General features: G+C 38.3%; 1 protein-coding gene and 1 long non-coding RNA gene across 2 annotated transcripts in view; one reads left to right on the top strand and one right to left on the bottom strand.

Moving 5' to 3' along the window:
* Window positions 1-10,177, bottom strand: part of SLC27A2 (solute carrier family 27 member 2) — an 87,656-nt gene extending 77,479 nt beyond the window's left edge. The window contains exon 1 of the mRNA XM_001369902.5: window positions 9,321-10,177. Within this exon, the coding sequence (XP_001369939.1) occupies window positions 9,321-9,798 (478 nt within the window). The 5' untranslated portion in view covers window positions 9,799-10,177. The remainder of the gene's footprint in view (window positions 1-9,320) is intronic.
* Window positions 7,784-17,192, top strand: LOC130456265 (uncharacterized). The gene is made up of 2 exons (XR_008914872.1): window positions 7,784-8,049; window positions 8,874-17,192. It is a non-coding gene; the product is annotated as an uncharacterized LOC130456265 (long non-coding RNA).
* Window positions 17,193-20,740: the final 3,548 nt, after the last annotated feature.

Below are 20,740 nucleotides of genomic sequence, written 5' to 3'. Positions count from 1 at the left end.
TGAATCTAATCCCCCTCATCTTAAAGATGAGGAAAGTGAGGCCTACAAAGGACCTTGTATCATTATGGACTTTGATGGTAATAAGGAAAGTGAAGGTTAATAAATGGAATATTGGCTCTGGGGATTCTGCACCCAAGAGCCCAGCTTTGTCTCTCTTTGCTATGAGCCAGAGAGAGATTTATTTTTCTTTAGTGATAATATTGGGAATGTTCATACAAACCCAAACCAAACCAACCAACCACAACAAAAAAACCCCATTACTAAATTCCATGCTATACCATCAAAACCTTTAGAGTGTAGGTCAAGTCAATTGCTTCAACAGGCACAAGGTGAGACACCCATTTCTCTTGCTATTATATCATAGATTTCTTTGTCTCCCAGCCTTAATAATAATGAAGTCCTAGACTATTAAGTCTACTAAAGCAGCTTTAGTTTAAAAGATCTGGAGTAAAATTCTGCCTCTGAAACTGACAGCCTCTATGACTTGGGCAAGTCATTTAACTTCTCAAAATTTTAGAGACAGGTGCAGGTTCTGATCTTCATTGGTAACTGGAGTTTCCTTACTGGAGGTGCCCCATACCAATGAAATGACATAAGCAAAAAATTATACTAGAATTTTCAATAATATGATGTTTCTATTCAGTTATCAAAATTATTTTGATTTGCCACATTACTTAAATCTGTGTGGTGGGCTTTAAAAAAATTTCTTCCAAGATTATAGATTTAACATCATGTCAAGGCTTGAAATGAAAGGGGTTTCAACTAGTATCGGGATTATATCTTCTTCATTAACAGGCTACATGAGAAAAACAGAGCTTTTAAATCAACTTTTAATGAGATCCAACGAGCCAAAGTGATCAGATGGAAGGAAAGTGGGAAGACTGATTTAAGATGCTTTATTATAAAATTTTTACCCAATCTGAGGTAAACTCAGATTTTTCTGATGTCTAAGTAAGAGGAAAAAATATTTATCCTCAAGAATTTTTTTTGTTTTCAACTTTGAGTGTGTGGTCACAATATATTTGCTATATGAATTTTAATTTTTCATTTTATATGGTATCAAATACATATTCTGACTTTATCCATTTCTCTTCTACCACAGGATTCTATCATATTTAAGAAGTTCCTGGACAAAGTTATAAACTTACCAAATATTGATGAATTCATCTACTACCTTAGTGTTGTTGTTAAGTGCTTTGAAGACATTAAGTACTCTCTATATAAATGCAAGCTATTTAATAATTAATTTCATCATCCCCATTTCACATAGGGGAAAGGGAAAAATCCCAAATATGACTGACTGGATCATACCGTCTTGTCAATCATACCCTGCAGAGAGGAAGAATGGCATAGTGGATTGAATGCCTGACCTGGGAGTTTAAATTCCACCCCTCACACTTGTTAGCTGTGTTACTTTGGTTCAATCACTTAATTTCTCTTAATTTCCATTTCCTCATTTGCAAAAAAAGTAAGGTAGTTGTGAAGTTCCTTCCAGTTCTATAGCTATAAGCCCATGTTCCTACAAAGGGAGCCATAAAAAAAATACGCACAAATATATTCACCCATATTCTACATATATTCCCTTAAGAAAAACAAATGATTTGTATTTGAGTCTATTTCATTCAGGCAGGTTTCTCAAGCTCAGGAAAGGAATAAGGGTGTACACAAATTCCACATATTGCTGAGCTTGTGAAACCCTTTGATGATTGGTTCTTCTTGTATTTTCTATTTATCATGAATATGTAGAGAATCACAAGACTTAAGCAGTATGTGAAGGGCTCAGTTTTACTTGCATGATAAATCCCATTTGGGTGTACCTTTATTTATTAAATCCTTATTTTCTGTCTTAGTAACAACCTTGTAACAGAAAGGCAATGGCTAGGTAAATGGGGTTAAATGACTTGCCCAAGGTCACACAGCTAGGAAGTATCTAAGGCTACACATAAAATATACTACTGAAGCTTATATATACACATATAAACATTTACACATACACACATAAATATGGCAGTTGGTAGTATAATGGATGCTTGCTGCCTCTGTCAGAAGCAGCTGGCGAACCCACATTAACCATGCCACCACCACCTTTGAAGATGAACAATGTCGACGTCTTGCCCCTGCGCATGAACGCTGACACCAGGCCACAACCTCACCTCCCGTAACAACTGGAGTCCCATGCCCCATATGCCACAAACTGACTGAGGTCTTTGGACTTCAAAGCCACATGAGGGTACATCAATAGATGATAATGCACAAAGACAATTGTCATTCTCGGTCACCGAGAGACTACCACTAGTATAATCGATAGAGAATTGAACTTGGGAGTCAGGAAGACCCAAATATGGATCCTGCACCAGATACTTACTAGCTATGTGACTTCTAAGCAAAACATTTAATCTCTCTCAATCTCAGTTGCTTTATCTTCATAATGGAGGCTATAGCACCTAACCATGAAGATCAATGAGATAACATATGGAAAATGCTTTTCAAACCTCAAAAATGCTCAAAGTGCTACCTATGATGATGCATTTCTATAGAATAAATTATATATACATGAATTTTAATATTTTAATTTCAGAAAATATATTCAAATATGAAAACTACTTATAACTAAATGAGACTATTCTGTTTTCTATTTTATAAAACTTTTTTTCAGTAGAACAGTTTTTCCTCCCCTTAAATATCACAAACTATGATGAAATACTACTTGGATTACTACAGCTGTAAATCCTTTCCCCTCTAACATTTTATTTTTCTCCAAAATTATTATGTAACTTTGGATTCTTCGGTCTCACATTTATCATTCATTGGTTAGTGACTCCTTCGAGTGAGTAGCAGAACAAAATTTAAGTTATAGAAAAGGTATTGGTGGTAGTGAATTTCAATGTAAATTTCCACAAACATTTATTAAGCACCTACCATTGTTCAAAGCTTGTGGTAGGTAGTGAGGATATAAAGATGAAACAGTTTCCAAGGATGTTCTTAGACTTTGAGTGTCCATTTAGAAGTAGGGGCTATAATTATGTCCATTTTACAGATAAGGAAAATGGGATTAGAAGAGATTAAGGGACTTGTTTAGGGTCATACAATTAGTAAGTGCTTAAAGTTAGGATTTGATTTATCCTCTACGACACCTAGCAGCCTCCTATGGTAGGGAGGAAGTGAAGAGAGAAAGAAGAACCAAATAAAAGTGCTATGTGAGTTCTGAGGAGAGAAGGAGGCAATAGGTCAAACCAGCTCAGAAGAGCTGATTGTTCAATTTACAATATGATCATTTATACCTTGAAAAATGGCAAAATAAATAGATATAAAATAAAATAAAATTTAAAGTTAAAAATGGGAAATAAATCAGGGCTGGATTTATTGTTTTGTTAATTATATCTAGAATTTACATTTGATAAAATGTTGGAGCAAATGTTAAATGCAAATTAGACTATAAGTAGGTCAAACATTTTTTTTGAGATCTGATTTTTAAGCATTTATCAACACAACACTGGAGAGGGGCCACTTTCACCTGTGACAGATGGGTAGAGAGGACTTAGTCAGAAGAAATTAAGATAACTATTACTTGGGAGCAGCTAGGTGGCTCAGTGGATTGAGAGCCAGGTCTGGGGAAAGGGCGGGGGTCTTGGGTTCAAATCTGACCCCAGACACTTCCCAGCAGTGTGACTCTGGGGCATTGCCTTGCCCTTACTGCTCTTTTGCTTTGGAACCACTATACCATATTGATGGAGGGAAAGGGCTTAAAAATCCCCACTATATTCCTAATCAAAGCATCAGCTGTTTATTTTCACTCTAACCTAAGCATACAGCAAAGAATTAGACAAATTTGAAACTCTATTGATATGTCAAGCTGATCCATTCAACCAGAAAAGCTTTTCATCATAAAAGGAGCAAGAATCAGCATGAATACATAACCAAGTGTGAAAGCACAAGGACTAGAAATGCATGACCGAATATCAATGCAATCAGGTGAATGTGGGGAGTCATTAAAGACAAAGGGAGAAGATGTTATTAGTACAACAACATTTATGCTTGTTTGACCAGCTCTGGGATAGTTCAAATTGGGAAAGTAGAACAAAAGGAGAAGTCTGCTGCTATACTAGGAAGGGGGTATGAAAAGGAGATTGCTATCTTAGCTTAGGGCAATTGGCTATCCAGAGTCCACCAACCCCCTAGGATTAATGCTAGTGAATGAGTGTGGAAGTTATGGCCAAGGGCGGAATTGCCATAGAGCCCAGACTTATTGGAGCATGCCCAGCCCTCCTTGGAAGCTGCCTTCCTACTCCAAGTTCATGTTGATATACCCCCTTAACACAGTTTCTGTACTCAGTCCTGATTGTAACATTTGATATCTTTGACTTAACTGCTTGCTCCACATAAAAAAAAAATAACCCTTACCTCCTCTCCTGGAATTGATCCTAAGAATTGGTTCCAAGGCAGAAGAGTAAGAAAGGTTAGGCAATTGGGAATTAAGTGATTTGCCTGGGGTCACACAGCTAGGACTTGTCTGAGACCAGATTTGAACCCAGGACCTCCCATCTCCAAGCTTGATGCTCTATCCAGTGAGCTGCCCAGCTGCCCTGTCTGCTCCATTTCTCTTCCTGAAAGTCTGGCTGGCAGGCATGTCAACACCTTTCCCCCTAACTTAGCGCTTCCTCCTTCCTCTCTTCTCTTTCTCCTCTTCTACTCTTTCCTATTTCTGTCAGTGGCACAAGTATTCTTCCAGTGATCTAGGTTTGAAGAGTTTTGTGGCATCTTTGACTCTTTCATCTCTTCTTTCTCCAACGTTCAATTAATTAGTTGCTAAGTCTTCTCTCATGTGTGTCCACTTCTCTCCTATGTGTCCTCTTCTCTATCATACTATTATTACCCAAGATAGACTTTAGGGCAGCTAGGTGGCACAGTAGATAGAGCACCGGATCTGGAGTCAGGAAGACCTCATTGGCCTCAGATCCTTATACCTGTGTGATCCTGGGCAAGTCACTCTGTTTGTCTCAGTTTCCTCATCTGTAAAATGACTTGGAGAAAGGAATAGCAAACCTCTCCAGTATCTTTATCAAGAAAATTCCAAATGGGGTCAGGAAAAGACAGACCAAAAGACTAAAGACAGACTTTATAAGACTATTCACCATATGCAAAGGATATTATGAGGTATAAGAAGGGATAATTTTGAGTGTACTGAATCAAATAAAACAAATGTTGCCAAGCCTGGAAGGGAAGCAGAAAATTGGGGGAAATTTTTCATAGACAGGCTCTTAGAGAGGTCTCATATCTAAAATAGAGAACTTTGGCAAATTTATGAGACTAGGAGCCAATTGATCAATGGGCAAGAGAGATGAACAGACAGTTAGTTTTGGATAAAGAAATCAAAGCTGTATATGGAATATGAAAAAAATGATCTAAATCCCTACTGATTTTATAGAGCGATGCAAAACAAAACAATTCTGAGGTATCTCACACCCACCAGACTGGCTAAATGGCAAAAGGGCAAAATGACAAATGTTGGAAGGGATGTGGAAAAATGGGGAAAATTTTTAAAAAGAAGAAAAAACCACTATAAACATATGAACTACTATTATCAATCTACTATAAACTCCTCTGTTTGACATTCAAAATTTGGCTCATTCCTACCTTTCTGGTCTTCTTACATCCTTCTCACAGCTTAGCCATTTCTTATCACCATGCCTTTTCACTAGCTTCCCCCTATGCCTAAAATGCATAACCTCCATACCTCTATTTCTTGGAATCCTTGATTTCCTTTCAAGATTTGGCTTGAAGTTACTTTCTACATGAAGCTTTTCCAGATTCTCATCCCACCAGACTCAAGCTGCTAGTTGCTTTGAATTAATTTTATTTATTTTCTGTATTTTTGATGCTGAATCATTTCCAGTTGTGTCTGACTCTTGGTGACTCCATTTGGGATTTTCTAGGCAAAGATAACTGGAACGGTTTGCCATTTTCTTCTCCAGCTCATTTTATAGATGAGGAAACCAAGCCAAACAGAGCAAAACGACTTGTCCATAACCACACAGTTATAGTCTGAGACTGGATTTAAACTCATGAAGATGAGTATTCCCAACTCCAGGCTTGGTGCTTTATCCACTGCTCTTCATCTAGTATTCTATATATACTTTTATAAACCTATATGTCTCCCCATTAGAATGTAAACTCCTTGAGGGAAGAGCTATCTTACTTTTGTTTTTGTCTTGGTCCAGTGCCAAGTACATAGTAGGCATTTAATAAATGTTTGTTCTTAGAAGCATAGATTTTTTAACTGGAAGAGACTTTAGAGGTCATTAAGCTCAACTTCCTCATTTTACAGATGAAGAAACTGAGGCCAGAGAACTGAAGTGGCATATCCATGGTCACACAGCTAGTAAATATTTGAGATGAGATTTGAACTTAGGTCTTCTTGTATTCAACTCTCACTCAACACTACACTACCCATGTTGCTTGTTGTTTGTTAAAAAACCAAACCAAACCCTTACCTTCTGTCTTTGTGCCAATTTTAAGACAGAAGCGTGGCAAGGGCTGGGTAAACAGGATTAAATGACTTACCCAGGATCATACAGCTAATAAGTATCTGAGGTCAGATTTGAACCCAGCTCCTCCCCACTCCAGTCCTGCATTCTATTATATATATATATATATATATATATACATATGCATATATGTATATATATATATATATATATATATAATTCTATTTTGCTGCCCAACTTATTTATAAGTTCATGTCTATAACACTATTCAACTTAACTATAATCATCATCTCCTAATCAGTCTCTGTGCTTCCAGGCTCTCTACCCCATCCTTTACATAGCTGTCAAAATAATATCCTTAAGGTACAAGTCTGACATAGGGTATTCCTCTGTTCAAAATTATTCCATGACTCATTAGACAACAATAAATCAGAATCCTGGGATTTCCCCCAGTTGCTTGTGTTTTCCCCTCCCAATTTTTATTTTATATGAATTTTCTATTTCTTTATCTCTTATTTCCTTCCAATTGAGCATTAAGTCCCTTGAGGGCAGGGACTGTTTAATTGCTATTTTGTCTGTATGTGACACATAGTAGATGATCGATAGATCCTTGTTGAATTGCATTGAACTAGCTGTCATCAAAGCCCATCACAATGTGGCGCTGACCTATTTTATTTCATATTGTTCCTCTTCATACATTGTAGGTTCCTGTCAAACCATACTATTCACTGTTCATGGAACACGATATGCCATCTCCTGCCTTCAGACTTTTGTATATGCCATGCTCTACATGTGGAATATGCTCCCTTTTTTCTACCTTTCAGAATATTGATCTTCCATCCGGATTCAACTCAGCTGCCATCTCCTTTGTGTAGGATCCCTCAGTTGTCCAAACTGAAAGTGTTCTCTCCTTCCTTGAACATTTCCATTGCATATAGTCCCGCTCACTACTGGCTTATTATACTTATCTGTGCACAAGCCATATGTTCTTCCCCCTGTTCCCCATGATAGCTCCAAGCTCCCTAAAAGCAGCAATTGTTTCATCTTTATTTTTGCATTCCCAATATTTAGCAAAGTGCCTATTGGGAAGTAAGGGCTTAGTACAAGGTTGTGGATTTGTACAAAGGTTCAAATGGATTCCTAAACTTGCCGGTTTTCAAGTTCTCCCCCAATGATTTGTTTATTTGTTTCCATCATTTCTAAATCTTTGTGACCCCATTTAGGGTTATCTTGGCAAAGACCCTGGAATAGTTTGCTATTTCCTTCTCTGGCTCATTTTAAAGATGAGGAAACTGAGACAAACAGGGTAAGAGACAAGCCAGGGTCACACAGCTAGCAAGTATCAGAGAACAGATTTGAACTCATGAAATGAGTCTTCCTGTCTCCAGTCCCAGTACTCTTATCAACAGCACCATTTAGTTGCTCCAATATATATGCCTGCCCATTCTAACTTTTTTGTTCACATCCTACCAAAAATTCACCATAGAAGATGTTAGAAGGACTTCCTGGATTTCTCCTGATATTTGGTGGGTTTCAGGAGAATACGATGGCATTCAGTGTTGAGGTAATATATAAATTCTTCTGGTTGTCTTTATAAACTCTTTACAACCTGGATTGTTCCTATCTTTCTAGTTTTCTTAGACTTTACTCACTCTGTACTCTGTGATCCAGGAACACTAGCTTACTTGCTTTCTCTTACACTTAAGTCCATCTCATTTCTTTGTTTATTTCCTGTTCCCCATGCCTGAATGCTCTTCTTCCTCACCTTTGCCTCTTGAGGATACCTGTTTTCTTTTCAAAACCTAGCTCAAACCACATACCATAATTTGATCAGTCATTCCCCAATTGATAGATTCATTCAATTTTCATCAGCTTTTGGGATAGGAACTGAGTAGTGGTGTTGCTGGATCAAAGGATACGTAGTTTTTGTTTTTTAAACCCTTACCTTCCGAATTAGAATCAATACTGTGTATTGGTTCCAAGGCAGAAGAGCAGTAAGGGCTAGGTAATGGGGGTTAAGTTACTTGCCCAGGGTCACACATCTAGGGAGTATCTGAACCCAGAACCTTCAGTCTCTTGGTCTGGCTCTCAATCCACAGAGCCACCTAGTTACCCCCAGGGTATATAGTTTTAAAGCCCTTTGGGCACAGTTCTTCAGGAGGACTTTCCCTTTTCCTCCCATCTACTCAGTACAGCTCTGGTATGTATGTACTCTAGTTATTTGCATGTTTTCTACCCATTAGAATGTGAGCTCTTTGAGAGCAGAAACTTTTTGCCTTTGTATCTCCGATGACGAAGGCATAGCAGGTGTATGTTGATTATTATCACTAGCGGCATAGAGTAAGGAAAGAGTCTGGCTCTGAACTATATACTCTATTTTCTCCACAGTTACAGGACTGTACTCATAGGCAATCCATAATGCCTGGACACGACCCTTAAATTCTGCATTCATTCATTCAACAAATATGATTAAGCATTCAGAATGCTCTCAGCATTGTTGGAGGCTCTTGGAAAGAAGGGTCAAAAACCTCGGTCCCGAAGGCAGAAGGAAATGACATAAGCACAGATAAGAAAATACGAAAATACACAAGTGATTTGGAGGAGAAAGGCACTAGCAACTGGCTGCATCAGGCTAGGCATTCCTGCTGAGATGGCTGAAGCTTTGGAAAGAAGCAGAGGATTCTAGGAGGCAAATTACCGTGCCATCTTTTCCCACTCTCGCCCCTCAAAGGAGATGTTTTTATATACACTCTACTGACCTACTGTGGGGAGAGCAGAACATGCGCGGTTAGAAGAAAGGACTGTAGTGGACGCATGGTGAAAGGTTGAACTCACCTGGAGAGGCCAGCAGCACTTTGGCCCCACTACACTGGAAGCAATGTATCAGTGACTTGGCTCGGATGTTGTAGTTGAGACAGGCCATGGCGCAGCCCAACTTCAGCATCCCCAGCCACAGCCAAGCATAGGCCGGCTCGTTGGCCAGAAAGACGGCCACGCAATCCCCCTGCCGAAGTCCGAGGCGGTCGTGAAGCAAACGTGCCGCTTGGTTGCTCCGTCGGTCCACCTGCGCGTAGGAGAGAGTCTCATCTTGGAAGAGCACAAATGGTTTGTTTGGGGTCTGGCGCACTCGCTCCAAGAAGGCGGTCAAGATCGTGCGCACCGGCCGGCGTCGCGAGTAGCTGCGTACTCTTCGGGCCACTCCGACCACCTTCAGGAAGTACCCAGTGTCCTGGAAGAAGTAGGGGCAGCAGAAATTCACCAGCAGCGGAAGGAGCAGCAGCCCCGCCACTGCCGTGTAGATGGCGGGGAGCATGATGGTGGCGATGCCCCCTGTCCCCGAAAGGGCAGCGGGCGAACTCCGGGCGTGCAGCGCGACGCTAGGGGCGGGCGAACTCCGGGAAAGGGGCGGCGGACTCGCGGGAGAGTGGGAGGGAAGGAGCGAGGGCGGGGAGCTAGCTTCAGGGAAGCCGCGGGAGCACGGGCCAGGGAAGACCGGGGTACAAGCTCTAGGAGACTAGAGACAAGGAGATGGTGTACACCAACCCTTAAACAGGAACGCGGGGGATTGAAGGGAGAAGGATGAGACCTAAAAGCGAGGGATGAGCCGAGAGCGTAGATGCCAAATCGAACGCACCACGGAGCCTCAGATGATCAGGGGGAAGGCGGGCTGGGTTTTAGGTCGACTCCGGGGGAAGGTGGAGCTCCTTGGCCCTCTTAGCGCCCGGCGGGGATTGATCCAAGGAAAGCCCCGCCCACCCGGTAGGGCGGGTGGTTACCTGTGCTTAAGCACGATGTCACAGTTAGGCTCAGGCTACCTAAAGCTTCCTCCAGCCCGGACCTGGGAGGAGAAAGTCGGTGTTTCCGGGGTCTTTGTTGTAATCTTCCCCCCGCCATCCCCCTATCCCCCAGGAGCGAGCACTTTCTCTCCAGCTAGTACTAATGATCTTGTACCCACCTCCTTTCCAGGAGTAAGGTGTTTCAACTCTTTGTTTCCGAACTCTTTTATTGGAGGTTTTTTCCTTTTCTCCAGTTTCTCCAATTTCTAAGGGCGACCCTCATTGCCCAAGTTGAAGTACAAAGTAGCCTGAGTAATTTTTATTGGTGCTTGGCAGTTTCACAGTTATAGGGTCTGGCAGGCCACTGTTGTTAAGATACAGAACGGGCAAGCCCAATCAGCAAACCCGGTCAACGCCGCCAGAAACTGGGCATCGTCTTGACACAGGTACCACTAAGCCGCCCGGAATTCATACCTATTTATTTCATGATAATGCCAAATTCCAGGGCTAAGCCAATTTGGCTATCAGAATGTTGTTACATATTTCTGATATATTTGCGGAGAATCTCCAACTATTGTGCGTTGCAAACTGCACCTCTTCAATTACTTTTTTGCAATACGTCTCCCCCACCCCCACGGTCCAACGGTTCTGGTACACAATGCCTTTTCAGTAAATGTTCTTTACTGACGACTGCTACGCAATAGCAATCACCATGGAGTATTGTTGGGACTTCACTAGCCTCAGAGAATTTCTTTCTCTCTTCCTTTGACCTCCCCTTTGTTCCCAAAAGAGAGTCGACATAATGCCTTATATTCAAATAGGGCTTTAAGTTTACAAAATCCTTTACTCGCAGAAACAGGGAGATTTCGTATTATAGTCAATGACTTGATTAAAGTCGGTAATAAATAGTTATCAAATTTGATGGTGACAAAAAGTCGAAAGGTGGGATCCAAGAGAATCTCAACCCGATAGAAAGCTGAGCTAAATTTAATAGGAAGACACTTTATAGGGATAAAGGAAAAATAGTATTCCTGAGTTTGAAAAAGCTGATTCACACATCTGATGTGTGGGAGGCATGGCTAATAGTCAGATGGAAAAAAAAAATCCGAAATGAACCTCAATGAATGAAGAAGATCTGAAACAAACTCAAATGAACCTCAAACGCAGTATGAGCTAACAGTGTGGCATAGCTGCTAAAAAAACCTATCATTAAGAGAAGGCTGCTGTGAGACAGGATGAGGGAAATTATTGATAGTTCCACTCTGCTCTGTTCTGATCACATCTGGAAATATTGTGTTGTTTGATGTATTGGATATTAGGAAGAGCACAGTTAACCTGGAAAATTTGCAGATTGGGGGTAATGATGTGCTATGTTCAGTTCTTTAGGTTGTGTCTAGTTCTTCAGTGACCCAATTTGGGGTTTTCTTGGCAAAGATGGTTTGCCATTTCCTTCTCCAGTTCATTTTATAGACGAGGAATGGAGACAAACAGGGTTAAGTGACTTGCCCAGGGTCAAGAAGCTAAGAAGTGTCTGTGACCAAATTTGAACTCAGACCTTCCTGACTCTAAGCTGCTACATGATAACTGATATTTAAAAGTTTGTTTTCTTATTGAATCCTCATAACAATCCTGGAGAAAATTATACAGATATTATTATACCTATTTTGCAGATAAAGAAATTGAGACTGAGATTTTAAGGGATATGCCTATAGGGATGGGGGTGGACAATGGTGTCAAGGGCTTTTTCCCCAAAACCATAGTACCTCTTATTTTTTTTTTAATCTTCCCTAAGGACGGATGGAAATTAGCATTTATTCAATCCTTATTTTGTACCAAGCATCTAAAAAATTATCTCATTTGACCCTTACAAGAACCCTAGCAGGTAATTAAAAACAAACAAAACTGACATTTATATAGCACCGTGCTTGGTATTGTGTTAGCTCTTTACAAATTATTCTTACATTTGATCCTCACAACAATTCTGGGAGGTAGGTACTATTATTATACCCATTTTAAGTTGAGGAAAATAGGGCAGAAGGAAGTTTAGTGACTTGCCTGGAGTCACATCTAGGACCTGATTTGAATTTAGGGTCTGTCTGACTCCAGGATCAGCACCTAATCCACTGCGCCACCTAGCTGCCTCTAAGGATAAGGGTATCAAGAGCATGTTATTGGTGGAACGTTTAACTGGAGACTTGGTGAGGGATGGGGATGGAGGAAGGGAGGGAGGAGTTTAAAGATAATTGACTTCAACTACAAGAAAGGATATTGTAGAAGAGGAATTGTACTGATTCTTCTTGGCCATGGAAGCCCAAACTAGAAGGAGTATGTGGAAATTATAGTGAGTCAGATATAGGTATGATGTAGGAAAAAAATATCCTAACAGAACGATCTGAAAGTAGAATGAATTGCCTTGGAAGGTTCTAGGGTCTTTAAGCAAAGGCTGTATTATTCCTCATTGGGTATGTTATTGAGGGGGTTTTTGTTCACGTATTATAACATATGGTCTTTGATATTCCTATCAACTTGGACTTTCTCTGATACATAATAGAAACATTATCTCCATTTAACAGAAGAGGCAACAGGTTTAGACAGATGAAATAATTTGCTCCTGGTTAGAACCAGGGTCTTCTGATTCTAAGCCCAGTTCTCTGTCCATGATACAACACTTTTTCTCTAGAGCAGCCATACAATACATTTCTCTTGCCCTGTTCTTCCTGCCAGTATTGATTCTTCACATTATCCATATTTTGTTACCCTCTGTTACTTTATTTTTCTTCCCATTCCTCCATTATTCTAGTATCTACGAGATTCAGTTTCTGGCTCTCCCTTCTCTGAGGCATTATGCTTTGAGTATTTGGGAGTGGGAGTCTGAAAATTTTAATTCTTCTTTTCAAAAAAACAAATAGTGATAAATTTTCTTTTTACATCAAGTGAATTTCTTATTGTCCTTTATCCCATCTTCTCCCAGAGAATCATCCAATATAATAAATAATTTTCCAAAAGAGAGAGAGAAAAAAAACAAGTTCAGTGATACCTTTTAACAGATGAAAAAAGTTTGATGTAAATTAAGTGTTCCACAATCATTGTCTTCCACCTCTGCAAAAAAGTGGAAGGAGGTGTTTTCTCTTATCTCTTCCTTGGTCCATATAATTTTCCAAAATTGTTTCTATTTTATTTTTGTTCTTATTTATAATTCCATTGTTGTAGTCATTTTATGCATATGCTTTTTGTGTTTCTACTCATTTCAATTTACATCGGTTCATATAAACTAGTCCTCTTCATATTCATCATTTCCTGTAACAAGTAATATTTCATTATATTCCTGTGCTAGAATGTATTTAAGTATTCTCCAATCAATGGATATCTACTTTTGTATCTAGTCCTTTGCTCTACCATACAAAGTATCACTATAAATACATTAAAAAAATTTAAAACCCTTACCTTCTGCTTTAGAACCAATACTTGTATTGGTTCTAAGACAGAAGAATGGCAAGGGTTAGGCAATGAGGGTTAAGTGACTTGCTCAGGGTCACACAGCTGGGAAATGTCTGAGGTCAGATTTGAACCTAGGACCTCCCATCTCTAGGCCTGGCTCTCAATCCACTGGGCTACCCAGCTGCCCCCTACTATAATTATTTTGATGAATATGCGCCTTCCTTTCTATCACTGACCTCTGTGAGGCATATACCAGCAGTAGAATCTCTGGGTCAAAAGTTATGGGCATTTTAGTCATTTTAATGTAACTTTTGATATTTATCAGCTATGATTCCATGGGCTTCTCTCTCTCTCTCTCTCTCTCTCTCTCTCTCTCTCTCTCTCTCTCTCTCTCTTCTATGTGTTTAAATTCTTATCTTTTCTCTTAGTATTAATTCTAAGACAGAAGAGTGGCAAAGACTTGCCCAGGGTCACATAGATAGGAAGTGTTTGAGGCTAGATTTGAATGCAGGTCCTCCCAACTCTAGGCCTGACACTCTATCCATTGTGCTACCTAGCTGCCCTCTGAGTAGATCTCTTAACATAAGTTTTTTTTTTGTGTGTGAATAAAAAGTACCAAATAGTATGCATTTCACAAGACTGTTGTGTCAAATGAGAATTTATGTAAGGGGTTTCTGTTCCAATACTCCAATGGATTTATGACCTCATCAGTGTAGATGTTTCCTCTGATTGTAAGTTCCCAACCCATCCATGCTGGCTCATATTTTGATGACTTTTATCCTTATTTTCCCATAAGGGCATCATTAAAAGTCTGTTCAAACATAATGGAAGTCTTGCTCATATTCTCTTGACATCTGGATGATATTGGTGGACACTAATATAATAATATAGGTAAGTTACCAATCAACCAATAAACATTTATTAAGTGCCTACTATATGCCAGGGACTGTGCTGATAGATAGAAATTTAAAAAAAGGCAAAAGATAATCCCTGCCCTCTAGGAATTTAAAATCTAGTTGGAGAAACAACATTCAAACAAATATATACAAAGCAACTTATATGTAGGAAAAATAGAAATAATTAACAGAGAGAAGGCACTAGAAGTAAGCAGGGTTAGGGAAGACTTCCTATAGAAGATGGGATTTTAGTTGGGATTTAAAGGAAGCCAGAGAAATCAGTAGGTAGAGATGAAAAGAGAAACCATTCCTGTCATAAGGAACAGTCAGAGAAGTTATCAGTTATCCTTTTCTTTTACCTAGGAGGAGAGACATGGAACATTTGGTTTGTGGAAGTCAGGTGGCCAATGTCACTGGATCAAAGAATATGTGTTAGTGAGTAAGGTATAAGAGGACTGGAAAGGTACAGGGGGATAGTTTATAAAGGGCTGTGAATGCCATACAGAACATTGTGATTTTGATTCTGAAGGCAATAGGCAGCCTCTGGAGTTAATAGAGTATGTGTGATATGATTGGATTTGCCCTTTAGTGGTTGAATGGAGGATGGATTAGAGTAGGGAGAGAGTTGAGGCAGGCAAGACCCACCAGCAGGTTATTGCAATAATTTAGGCATGAAATGACGAGGGCTTGAACTAGAGAGGTGGTAGTGTCAGAGAAGAGAAGAGGGCATATGAGAGATGCTGCAAAGGTAAAGTGATAGCCTTGGACAATAGATTGGATAAAGGGGTAAGAGAGAATGAGGAATCCAGCATAGGTTTTGAGCTTGAGGAAATGGGAGGATAGTATTGCCCTCTACGGGAAGATAGGCGGGAGAGAGGGGTCAGGGGAAAAAATAATGACTTCAGTTTTGGACATATTGAGTTTAAGATGTCTACTGAACATCTAGTTCAAGATGTCTGAAAGACAGTTGGAGATATGAGTTTGGAGGTGAGCAGAGGTCAGTTATCCTTTTCTTTTACTAGTGACCTACACATTTTCTTGATCAGTTATACCTTGCTTAGAAGACATTCTTTATACCACTTGTCTGTCCCATGTACTTTTTTTTTTTTTTGGTGTAATGTATTTAATCCTGTTTAGGTCTACCATTACTTCTTAAAGTGACCCTTAACTTCAGTTCTTTGGAGACTATAATTTCCTGACTCAACCAGATAACATCACAAGGAGGATTTGGGTGTCAAAAAGATGGACAATTTCAGGGAGAATTTTGCTTCTTAAATGAACTTTGCTATATTCCAAAAGTAGTCCAACCTGTTCTCTGTTAAATTCTGAGTCAAGCTCATTGTCCACTTGCAGTTTCTAAGATACACTGATATATGCCATTATAGTTCTAATTCTTTATGTATTTGTCTTTTTTGTTCTTGGAAATTTTTATGTCTGCTGATTATCCTCTTTACATTTTACATATATGTACACACAAAGTTTTAAATTATTAAGGCTTAAAACTGCCCAAAGACTTTTAGGATATCTTATAGACCTACATATATGCACACATACATAGATACACATGCATACATACATATGTCTACAAATGTCCATTCAGCTCCATAGTGTAGTCTAAATAATAGATATTCATCAATTCATTAGTTTTCCAGTATTATTATATATTATATATTTCTAGTATATAAAAGTTATTCCAAACTCTTTTGAGGATTATGGGAAGTTTCTGCAGTGTTCTGTGGTTTGATGTAAATTGGTACAATAAAGAAACAGGATCATCTGGAGGTTGATCCTTATTTAGGGAATCTCTCAGTTTAGGCTACTGGATCTTTCCCAAGACAATGGTAGACATCTCTGATAAAATGTATCTGTTTTATATCTTGCCGACCAGAGTTTTATTGAACAAGATTATGTCATTATATCATTCAGGGAATCTTGTATAATTTTGACATGTGCATGTGAAACAATAGCTAGAGAGTTTTTAATGGGAGCATTTTGCTCTTCAAATTTATTTGATTTTAAAGAAATGGCCAACAAACAATGACAGTGAATCTTGCATACTTTACACATTCTAGTCAATTGTGAAACCATAATGAAATGTTTGTTGTGGACTTACTTAAAAAAGCCTGGCTGTTCCCTCCTTAAAACCTCATCGAGTGATTTCAGAAGAAGCTAGAAAGATCTACATGAAATGAAGTAGAACAAAATAATCAGACTGAAAAATCTTTGTATACAGAAATAGCAATATTTTATGATCAACTGTGAAAGACTTAAGCTACTTTCATCAATACAATGATCTGGGGCAATTCTGAAGGACTTATGACAAAAGATGCTACCCACCTCCAGAGAAAGAACTGCTGGAGTCATTTATTTATGGTTTTATTTTGAGGTTCAGGTTCTATATGAGTATTCTCTTACAACAGTGACCAATATAAAAGAATGTTTTGCATGATAATATATGTATAACCTAGATGAAATTGTTTACCATTTACAAGAGGGAGAATTAAGGAAGACAATTTGGATCTTATAACTTAAGAAAAAAATGTTGAAAATTGTTATTATATGTGACTGGGAAAATAAAATATCTGCGAATTAAAAAACCCTTATCAATGAAGACTTTGATGGCAATTTCATAAAAATTTTATATAGACAAGAAAGTAGCAGGGTTCCTTCAGTAATTAGTGGTTATATGTATCATCTTTCCATGTACAAATATAAATAGTATACATATATTCAGTCCCTTACCATTCTTTCATATTGTCTTTTTATGCTTCTCTTGAATCTTGTATTTTAATGCCAAAATTATAAATTCTGACCTTTTTTTAAAAATCAGGACTTGATCATACCTTATTTGATTAAATATCCATTTTTTCACCTGAAAGATTATACTCAGTTTGGCTGGGTGAGTTATTTTTGTCTGTAATACTGGCTCTGTGATTCCACAATATTTGAATTTTTTTTTTCTGGAGGCATGCAATATTTTCTCTTTAACCTGAGAGTTCTGGAATTTGACTGTAATAGTCCTAAGAGTTTTCATTTTGGGATCTCTTTTAGGAGAAGGCTGGTAGATTCTTTCAATTTCTTATTTTACTCTCTGGCTCTAGGATTTCAGGGCAAATTTCTTTGCTAATTTCTTGAATATGTTTTCTGTCTTCTTTTTTTGGATCATGGTTTTCAGGTAGTTTGGTAATTCTTTTTTTTTTAAGTCATCTTTTTAAAAAAAATTAAATTAATTTATTTAGTCAATTTAGAACACGATTCCTTGGTTACAAGAATCATATTATTTCCCTCCCTCCCCTCTCCCCACTCTTCTCACCTTCCCATAGTTGATGCGCAATTTCACTGGGTATTACATGTGTCCTTGATCAAAACCTATTTCCATGTTGTTGGTGTTTACATTAGGATGTTCATTTAGAGCAGTGCTTCTCAACCTTTCTAATGTCATGACCCTGCAATACAGTTCCTTATCTTGCAGTGACCCCAAACCAAAAAATTATTTTGGTGGCTACTTCAAAACTGTAATTTTGCTACAATTATGATTCAGAATGTAAATACCTGATATGCATTATGTATTCTCATTGCTACAAATTGAGAGGTTGAGAACTGCTGATTTAGAGTCTACATCCCCAACCATTATCCCCTCGACCCATGTATTCAAGCAGTTGTTTTTTCTTCTGTGTTTCTACTCCCATAGTTTTTCCTTTGAATGTGGAAAGTGCTTTTTCTCATAGATCCCTCCAAGTTGTTTGGATTACTGCATTGTCACTAATGGAGAAGTCCATTTCATTCAATTGTACCGCAGTGCATCAGTCTCTGTGTACAATGTTCTCCTGGTTCTGCTCCTTTCTCTCTGCAGCAATTCCTGGAGGTTGTTCCAGTTCCCTTGGAATTCCTCCACTTTATTATTCCTTTGAGCACAATAGTATTCCATCACCAACAAGGTTTGGTAATTCTTAAATTATTTCTCCTTGATCTATTTTCCTGATCAGTTGTTTTTACAATGAGATATTTCACATTTTCTTCAATTTTTTCTTCTCTTGACTTTGTTTTTATCACTTTTTGATGTTTCATGGAGCCATTAACAGTCATTTTCCCAATTGTAATTGTATGGAATTATTTCCTTCAATGAACTTTTGTATCTTTTTATTCATTTGGCCAATTCTACTTTTTAAAAAATTATTTTCTTCAGTAAATGTTTGTGCCTCTTTTATCATTAGACTAATTCCATTTTTTATGGTGTTATTTTCTATGGTTTTGTGTGTGTGTGTGTGTGTGTGTGTGATTCTTATGCCAAGCTGTTAATTCTCTCTTCATAATTTCTTACATAATTCTCATTTCTTTTTTTTTAAACCTTTATCAATTCAAAGGTAGAAGAGCAGTAAGGGTTATGCATTTGAGGTTAAGTGACTTCCCCAGTTTCAGATGGCTAGAAAGTATCAGAGGTTAGATTTGAACCCAGGTCCTCCCAACTCCAGGCCTGGCATTTTATCCACTTTGCTACCTAACTTTTACCCCTTTCATTTCTTTCCCAAAATTTTCCTTTGCCATTCTTATCTCTTGTTGGTCTCAAGTTAAATTAACATTTTTCTTGAGTTTTTTCCTATAGCTGTTTTCACATTTTCGTTTTCTGAGTTTATGTCTTGGTCTTTTCTGATAAAATAGCTCTTCATGGACAAATTCTTTCTTTTTTCCATTTTGCTAATCTTTTTCCAGCTGAATTCTTGACTTTGAACTTTATGTTAAAGTTGCTCATTTGACTGTAGTACCATCTTAGATTTTAAGATTTTTCATGCTGTTGTTTTCAGATTCAGGGATTCTGCAAGTTTTTCATGCTTCCAAGATGGTGTAGTATGGAGACAGGTTCTCCTGTTTTGTTGTTGTTGTTTGTTTGTTTGTTTTTTGTACATTTTATTTAGCATATTTTTCCATGATTACATGATTCATTATCCACCACCTACTCTTACTCCCCCACCCCCATAGCTAACAAGCAGTTCCACTGGGTTATATGTGTATCATTGCTCAAAAACTATTTCCATGTTATTTATATTAGCAGTAGAGTGATCTTTTAACATCAAAACCGTAATCATATCCATATTGAACTACATGAGCAATCATCTGTTTTTCTTCTGCATTTCTATTCCCAGAGTTCTTTCTCTGGATGTGGATAGTGTTCTTTCTCATAAGTTCCTCTGGATTGTCCTGGGCCATTGCATTGCTGCTAGTAGAAAAGTCTATTACATTTGATTGTATCATAGTGTATCAGTCTCTGTGTACGATGTCCCCCTGGTTCTGCTCCTTTCATTCTGCATCAATTCCTGGAGATCTTTCCAGTTCACATGGAATTCCTTCAGTTCATTATTCCTTTGAGCACAATAATATTCCATCACCATCATATACCACAATTTATTCAGCCATTCCCAATCAATGGACATCCCCTCAATTTGGAAAAAAATTCCAATTTTTTGTTACTGCAAAGAGCATGGCTATAAATATTTTTGTACATGTCTTTTTCCTCATTATCTCTTTAGGGTACAAACCCAGCAGTGGTATGCCTAGGTCAAAGGGTAGGCAGCCATGTAAAGCCCTTTGGGTATAGTTTCAAATTGCCTTCCAGAATGGTTGGACCAGTTCACAACTCCACCAGACAGGTTTTCCTGTTGAAGTTACCTTTAGGGTCTACTGCTGGTGCTGGTGCTGCTATGCTGGGGGCATCTTAATGACCTCCTAAGTTATCTTAGGCAGGAAAAATATTTCACTTTGACCTTTTGTTGACCATACTATACCAAAACTGGATTTGAGGAGTTGTTTGGAGGGGAATAGTGGGAAAGGTTAGCTGGGTTGTTGCCTAAGCATTTTGGCTCCACCTTTCTGGTCTTTTTTTCTAAAAAAGTTGGTAGTCTGATTGTATGTAGACTGTTCATTCCAGAAAGACTCTTGTATCAATAACAAGTCATTTCTTGTCTGCTAAAATATGCTCAATTATATTTTTTGATGATGAAGAGAGCCTCTCTATCTTTTTTTGAAGAAAATATTCTTATTGTATAAGCATAAGATTTTTGTATAATTTACACGTCTTTAATCTCTCTAATTCTTAAGTTTTGAACTATATTTTCCCCAGACTATCTTGTTTTCTGCCATCCTCATACAG

Source organism: Monodelphis domestica, chromosome 1, assembly GCF_027887165.1.
Source record: "Monodelphis domestica isolate mMonDom1 chromosome 1, mMonDom1.pri, whole genome shotgun sequence".
In the NCBI taxonomy this organism is placed as follows: Eukaryota; Metazoa; Chordata; class Mammalia; order Didelphimorphia; family Didelphidae; genus Monodelphis; species Monodelphis domestica.
Note: the sequence above shows the minus strand (reverse complement) of the source record. Positions and strands in the feature narration are given on the sequence as shown.